Source organism: Scyliorhinus torazame, chromosome 13, assembly GCF_047496885.1.
Source record: "Scyliorhinus torazame isolate Kashiwa2021f chromosome 13, sScyTor2.1, whole genome shotgun sequence".
NCBI lineage: Eukaryota > Metazoa > Chordata > Chondrichthyes > Carcharhiniformes > Scyliorhinidae > Scyliorhinus > Scyliorhinus torazame.
Window position 1 is genome coordinate 171,025,410 of NC_092719.1, and position 8,350 is coordinate 171,033,759.

The window sequence follows — 8,350 nt, forward strand, 5'->3', positions numbered from 1 at the left end:
AAGTCTTACAACACCAGGTTAAAGTCCAACTTTAACCTGGTGTTGTAAGACTTCTTACCAAACTATTATTAGAATAGCATTGCCCCGTTCATATTATTGTCAGTTAAATTTAGAGCGAACACGTACTTTATTCAACACTTTTTTTTAACCTCGTGCACGTTAATCATTGACTATTCATAAAAATAGGGGTACAAACACAGCAATAAAATATTCCGATTGCGTTTCACTTAAACATCTCACTGAAGTTAAACAATGTGCAGCTTGAGAACACTTTGCCGAGGACCACATTATAACAGGCACGGTGTGATCGTCCGCAAAGGAAAGCCTAATGAGGAAGGACTCTAGTGGCCTCCCATTGAATGAACGGGGAGCAGAATCTCCCTGTCGCGACGTTCCACAACCGAACGCCGGCGATAAGCGACAGCTCGAGAGTCAGATCCGTCTGATTGACAGCGGGCCCCGCCAATCAACGGCGGGCCTCCCGCCGAGGGGGCCAACCAGGGCCAGCGGAGGGCCGGCGCTCGTGAATAAACAGATTTACACGGTGAAAAAAGCACGATTTCAGCGAGTATCATTTATTTTCCGAACGAGGAGCCTGTTGACTCTCAGGCTTTTGGGGCAAGCGTACGTGAAAAATGTTTTTTTTTGTGGGTGGGGGGGTGTTTTACGACAGGCGGTAGGGAGTCGCCTGTTGCTGGGGGAGGGGTCCTAGCGCTCGGTAATAGGAGCGGCGCAGGGCAGCTACGGTCTTTTTGCTGTGAGGCCGAGTCTGTGATCATGGGTGAGTGAGGCCGAGGGAGAGGAAAGCAGCGCGGCGGAGCTCGTCTCGCACCCACCCACCCAGCCAGCCCGCCTTTCAAACCGCCACTCACTGTCTGTGCAGCTCGCCTCCGAAGACGGGGCTCCGGTGGCCATCTGCTGCGTATTTTAATCGGACAAGCAGCCGCATGCCACGCCGCGGCGCCCTGACTCGAGGCTTTAGGCCCAGGGCCTGGTTCAGGCGATCTCTCTGCCTCCGGTTTTGTTCAAAATTTAAACCCATTAAAAACATCCCCGGGTGAGAAAATCCCAACACCTCTTTCTCACCTGTAGACCCCCCCCCCCCCGAAAAAAACATTTAAAAACTGGGTAGGATAATTTATTTGAATTCATCGGAGGAAGTGCAGACACCGTTGCCCAATTATAATTTTTGTTTCGAGCCAAAAATGATCGCACATTGGGGACTATAATTTCTGTGCAGCACTGTATTAGCACTAATATATTTAATCGAATGTGCTTCAAATTAAATTTGATACTGACACGTATGCACAGTGCTGACCTGAGCAGTTCGGTGATGTGATTCTTTTTTAAAAATTGAGTATCCAATTTTTTCACCAATTAAGGGGCAGTTTTGTGTGGCCACTTCACATATTTTTGGGTTGTGGGGGTGAGACTCGCACAGGTGGTAGCAAAGTGGTTAGCAAAGTTGCTTCACAGCTCCAGGGTCCCAGGTTCGATTTCCAGCTTGGGTCACTGTCTGCGGAGTCTGCATATTCTCCCTGTGTATGTGTGGGTTTCCTCCGGGTGCTTCCCACAGTCCAAAGACGCGCAGGTTAGGTGGATTGGCCATGCTAAATTGCCCTTAGTGTCCAAAATTGCCCCTAGTGTCGGGTGTGGTTACTGGGTTATAGGGTGGAAGTGTGGGCTTCCAAGAGCCAGTGCAGACTCGATGGGCCAAATGACCTGCACTGTAAATTCTCCGAAATCTAAGACATGGGGAGAGTGTGCAAACTCCACACGGACAGTGGGCAGGGACCGAACCCAAGGCCTTGATGCCGTGGGGCAGCAGTGCTAACCACTGCACCACTGATGTGTGATTCTGTTCGCAACAAATAATTAATATTGCAAGAAATCTAGTTCATTAGTTCTGCTGGATGATATCCATCAGCAAAGCCATTGGGCTGAGTTTTGTGAATTCCTGTTTTGTCATTCTCCATACTATATAGAAATTAGTAATTAAATTAAGATAATTTTTCTTTCACTTTTAGGTAAATGTCGTGGTCTTCGTACTGCCAGAAAGTTGCGTAACCTTCGACGTGATCAGAAATGGCATGATAAGCAATACAAGAAGGCCCACTTGGGGACTGCCTTGAAGGCCAACCCATTTGGTGGTGCCTCCCATGCCAAAGGAATAGTCTTGGAAAAAGTGTGAGTAACTGAGGAGCTTGCTTACTTCAATTCTTTAAAAGGGGCTTAGAATGGCCTTGGATAACTTAGTCACTCATGAGGCAGGTACCTAGCCACTGTTTGGTACGTGATTTTGAAGGCATGGCTGATAACTGACTACATGAACAATTATGACTGGAATTAAACTGCTTTTGCATTCTTCCTTCTTGAACAATATTAATGCTCATTTTAAGTTTGCAAAATGTTCTTTGTTGTATCATCAGTTTGAGTGGGGAGAAATTCAGTTTACCAGTTAGAAGAGTTCAGAAATATGTGAATTTATTAAATCTTCTTTTTGATACAGTGGTGTTGAGGCTAAGCAGCCCAATTCGGCCATCAGAAAGTGTGTTCGAGTCCAGCTTATTAAGAATGGCAAAAAAATCACAGCTTTTGTTCCAAATGATGGTTGCTTGAATTTCATTGAGGTAAGCAACCACATTTTTAGCAGTACACTGCAACATTGTTACTAATGCTGTGCATGTATATGATAGTGTTTTATAATAAATAAATAGTCTTTATGATTGTCACAAGTGGGCTTACATTAACACCACAATTAAGGTATTGTGAAAATGTCCTAGTCCGGCGCCTGTTCGGGTACACCGAGGGAGAATTCAGATTGTCCAATTCAACTGACAGCGCGTCTTGTGGGAGGAAGCCAGAGCATCCGGAGGAAACTCACGCAGACGGGGAGAACGTGCAAACTCCGCACAGACAGTGACCCAAGTGGGAATTGAACCCGGGACCCTGGCGCTGTGAAGCAACATGCTGACCACTGCTATTGTGCTGCCCTATGTTGTATGCTGCTCTCAATTGTATTAGTAGTAGAATTAGATCAACTATTTTTAATTTGGATTGTGCTACCATATTTATAGCATTTTGTAACAGCTGCGAATACAATGGCATTAAATGGGTCTTCCAGTTTTGTTCTGACTAATTGAACACTTTTTGAAACTGGCATGGGTAAAAAATTGCAACATCTTGGAATGCAGGGTAAATAATGGGATCTTACAGTGAAATAGTTTGAAAGTTCACTGTATTTTCCTTTTGTCTATTTAAACGCTTTTTTAGGCTTTCTCCTATATATGATACTTCATGGCTTTTCCCCACATTATTTATAAACAAAGGGCTATCATTTGTCAAACCTGAAATTAGTGGGGATCGGGAGGGAGAGAGAGAGCCTCTTGCTTCCTCCTGGCATCAAGGAAGATTGTTCCTGGAGATCAATTGCTGAGATTGGTGCAGGAGTTTTTCAGGGCAGCATCTTGGGCTGCACTATCTTTAGTTGATTCGTCAATGACCATTTTTAATCATGAGGCAGCAGTGGAGGTTGTTTGGCAGCATGGTAGCATAATGGTTAGCACAATTGCTTCACAGCTCCAGGGTCCCAGGTTCGATTCCCAGCTGGGTCACTGTCTGTGCGGAGTCTGCACGTTCTCCCCGTGTTTGCGTGGGTTTCCTCCGGGTGCTCCGGTTTCCTCCCACAGCCCAAAGATGTGCGGGTTAGGTGGATTGGCCATGCTAAGTTGCTCTTAGTGTCCAAAAAAAGGTTAAGTGGGGGTTACGGGGATAGAGTAGATAGGTAGACTTGAGCAGGGTGCTCTTTGGATGGTCTGGTGCAGACTCGATGGGCTGACTGGCCTCCTGCACTAAATTCTATGGAAACAAAATTCTATGAAGTGCAGTATTCAACACCCCGTTTACAAATCTTAATTTAATCAATTCATGCCTGAATGCAATATGATCTAGACAACATACAAATTTGCACTGATTAATTGCAGGTAACATTTGAGATATAAAAGTGCTTTGCAATTACTATTTCCAACTGACCAATCCCCTTTGTCATTGGCGGCACAATGGCACAGGGACCCGGGTTAAATTCTTGATTTGGGCGACTGTGTGGAGTTTGCGCTTTCTCCTCATGTCCTCCAGGTGCTCCAGTTTCCTCCCACAGGCTACTTAGCACAGGGCTAAATCGCTGGCTTTGAAAGCAGACCAAGGCAGGCCAGCAGCACGGTTCAATTCCCGTACCAGCCTCCCCAAACAGGCGCCGGAATGTGGCGACTAGGGGCTTTTCACAGTAACTTCATTTGAAGCCTACTTGTGACAATAAGCGATTTTCATTTCAGTCCAAAGGGGTGCAGGTTAGGTGGGCTGGCCATGCTAAATTGCCCCTTAATGTCCAAAAGGTTAGGTAGGGTAACTGGTTTACGGTGGAGGCATGGGCGCTGTTTCCAAGGGCAGGTGCAGACTCGATGGGCCGAATGGCCTCCTTCTGAACTGTGTGGATTCTATGATTCTATGATTGGATGATCTCACCATGACGGGTCATCATTGCCCAGAAACTGACTGGCATAGCCATAAAAATGCTGTGGGTGCGAGAGTATATGAGAGGCTGGGTGTTTTGCAGCACGTGGCTCATCTGATCCCAAAGACCTGTTCATGGGTGGCACATTTTCCCTGTGTCTGAGTGGGTCTCATCCCCACAACCCAAAGATGTGCAGGGTAGGTGGACTGGCCATGCTAAATTGCCCTTAATTGGGGGGAAAAAAAGAATTGGATACTCTAAATTTATAAAAAGAAAAGAAAAAAGACTCGCAAACATCGTCAAGGCACAGGTGCAACGGAATACCGTTGCATTGTGAATCTCAACACCAGTCAGAAAAAAGTGTTGCATTATGACTGCAGAATGCACCATCTACAGGATGCCCTTCAGCAAATCACCAACATGTGCCAGCAGCCCTCAAACCTCTAATTTCCACTGCTTTGAAGCGCAGGGGCAGCAATTGGGGACATCCATCGCCTCCTGTTTCTCTACCAAGTCATGCACCATCCTATCTTGGGCATTTCCTCTTGTTTCAACATATTTGGATCAAAATCCTGGAATATCCTATCCTAAAGCACTGTGAGAGCATCTGGACTGCTTTGACACCATCAGCTTCTCAGTGGCAACCAACATTGAACAATAAATACCATTCTTGCCAATGATGCTACATCCCACCGAATGATTTTAAAGTGTTGGTTGCCATTCAAGAATCTGGTATTCTCCCCTCAGCCCCATCCCAAAATCCAGATAAGCGAACAAGTTCATAAATGACTGGAGGTGTAGTGTATAGAGAAATTATGAAATGAACACCAGTTTGGAAAAATGCAGCAGATCTAGCAGCATCTGTAGACCGAGAAATTGAGTAATGTTTCTATTGTGTCCATGGAGGACTCCACACTGAAGGCTTAAAGAAACATGTTATTTTTTGCACAGGTCCCAGTAGGGACCTCTGTTCCCACTTGGGCCTAGTTTTTATACATCGTGTCCACAGCTCTGTTGATGGGGCCCCTGCCACTTCGTGGGGAAGCCAGTCCTCCATGAGACTCACAAGGAGACTTAATTGGTCCGATCCAGTTGCTCTTGTGCGGGTTATAACAGTTTCATGTTTCCTTGGTTCTAAAGAAGACACATATTGGACTCAAAAGTGAACCCTTGCTTCCCTCCTGAGATTTTCCAGTATTTTTTATTTTTGTTTCAGATTTCCGACATTCCCAGTATTTGTTGCTTAATAAAAATGTTTTTAATAACATTATTTTCAGTTGTAATTTGTCTGGATGATGGTGCTAAAGAAAATTAGGCTGAATTTCCATTGTGGTGAAGCAACAGAATTCATCACTGACTTTGAAGAAACATGCAAAGATCTAGCACACTCTGGCATGGATTTTGTCTTTCCCAGTTCATTTGAATTTGGCACCAAGTTACGGGGCTCTCCTTTAGGCATCCAGAGCAATGACGTAATTAAGCAGAATAAGCACCCAATCACATTGAAGTATCCTTACAACAAGCCAGGAAGTGAAAAAGCACTGAATTCCTTCATTTAACTTTTTACTTTTATGAATAGGAAAATAAATGTTTGGGGTATAATTGGAATTGGGTTGAAACCAAATATAAAACTTACAAAATTCGACATTTAAAAATGTATAGAGCAATTTAGCATTTTCCAGGGCCAGTGAGGTGGTTCAACAATTCATGTTCTCGAGAAGTGTAGCATCACTGATGGCAAGTTCTAGATTTTCACGTTTTATCGGCATGTGTGGACTCCAGAAGAGACATTTATGACGAGTGATGAGTGAACACTGACCATTTTGCTGTCATTGTTAGCTTGCAATTTGGCCAATGCCTCAATACCTGACTGGAACAGGTAAATTAGGGATGGCATATGTAAAGCAGATCAGTAAAGACTTAGTTTCTAGGTTGCTTTGTGGCCACTTTAGTACCCATTATTATTCACTGAGCAGAAATGCAAATAATTAATTTCCATTTGTAGTAGCACTTTATGACCTGGGCCAGTCCAAAACACTTAACGCAAGCACTATTAACTATTGATAGTTAAGTGCAGCAGTCAATTTGCACACACAAAATGACAATCTGTTTTCATTGGTGTTGGTTGTAGGTAGAATGGGGAAGTTAGAACATTGATATAGAAACAAAAATTCAACTTGGCAGGCATTTAATAATGGCATGGGGTAACTCGTCCCTGTATAATTCCACCATCCTTTCTACCAGTTTCAGTTTAATTCTGATCACAAATTGGAAAAAAGGTAACTATTAATAGCAGAGGGCAGTGCACAAGGCTGTCTAATAACTTGGAACATTTGAGTACACTTAAAGTGTGTACACAATTTGCCTCATTACCCTGACATCTGCAGAATTTCTGCTGCTGCCAAATTAGATTTGTGCTCTTGGATGTTATTGAATTTTTTTCTCTTTTTAGTTTGTCAAGTTGTGGCTGTCTGACTGTGCATTCTTTTATTTCCTGTTCCTATTCTTGCTTCTGCTTCCACCTATTCTCTCAAAGAGATCAGTGGCAAAAATGTCCTGTTTGGTGCAATGGAGTAATGGTTTCCAAATTCAAAATGCTTAATTGAAATATGAGCTGTTCCATACCCACACACTTGTTGCCCGCATTACACTTCTGAGTTTGATCAGTTGATTGCTAATGATTTAGACCTGACTTTGGAATTGAATCCCATTCTAATTAGTTTTCATGTGATGCTCATCTTGGCGTTTTTTTAAGTCAAATATACTTCAGAAAACTTAAATACCTCTCTAAGATATGCCAACACAAAAAAGTTGCACTCTTGATTAATGTGCATGTCACTGTGCACAATTTAAAATCCTTCCCCAATCCATATTGGCATTTTTCATGGGAAATGAAAGGAAACAAAGTTGATGCAGTAAATAGCATTAATGTAACAACATTTGGTAATCTTTTCCCTTACTAGTTATAGAGTGGGTGATTTGTTTGTAAGTGCTTTGAGCAATTTCACTGATGGCCAAAATTTCTCATCTTTTAGGAAAATGATGAAGTTCTAGTGGCTGGTTTTGGTCGTAAGGGTCATGCTGTTGGTGATATTCCTGGTGTCCGTTTCAAGGTGGTGAAAGTAGCCAACGTATCTCTGTTGGCCCTGTACAAAGGCAAGAAGGAGAGACCAAGATCTTAAACTTTTCAGTTTTATTAACAAAGATGGAAAATAAAACATTTCAAATAGATGTTTGACAAAGCTGAAATGTCCTTCTGTTATTGAATCCTTTTTATCTGCAACATTTTAAGACTGACATTTTAAGACTGAATGGAAAGAATCTTGAGAATGTATGTGTATTTCAGGTTTTAACATTTAAGAGTTCTGTATTATTTTCCTCCGGGTAAACAAACAAGATCATTGAACTGGCTTGAGGTATGTTTGGAATAGTCCATTAATCATTGTTTTCTGTGGGGGGATGCATCTGACCTGCATTGAATTGATAATCCTTGCATTTTGCTTCTGTTTTCAGTTATGGTGATGAGATAAACATGTATTTTTATATCAAGCATTTGGCAGAATAAAATTGAGTCAGTGGAATTTGGAGAAACTACTGTTTAGTCAGGCCGAGCAAAAAGGAAGGCGGGGAAAATACTGCGGATGCTGGAATATGAAATCAGAATGCAGAAAATAAATGTATGGATTATTTTTCCAAAGGGTTTAAGGTGGAGGAAAACGGTCAGTTTAAAGTTGTTGAACTCTTTTGTTGAGTCCTGAGGGCTGTAATGTGCCTAATCAGAAGATGCTGCTCCTCCAGCTTGCACCGAGCTTCACAGCATTGCAACAGGCCAACGACAGA

The 8,350-nt window shown here is 43.0% G+C and overlaps 1 protein-coding gene across 1 annotated transcript; it reads left to right on the forward strand.

The window, feature by feature from the left end:
• The first annotated feature begins 662 nt into the window (after positions 1-662).
• Positions 663-7,759, forward strand: rps23 (ribosomal protein S23). Its single transcript, XM_072472435.1, has 4 exons — positions 663-781; positions 2,028-2,187; positions 2,510-2,630; positions 7,546-7,759. Exons 1-4 carry the CDS (start codon positions 778-780, stop codon positions 7,690-7,692), a joined length of 432 nt encoding a protein of 143 aa, XP_072328536.1. The 5' UTR covers positions 663-777; the 3' UTR covers positions 7,693-7,759.
• The last annotated feature ends 591 nt before the right edge of the window (positions 7,760-8,350 follow it).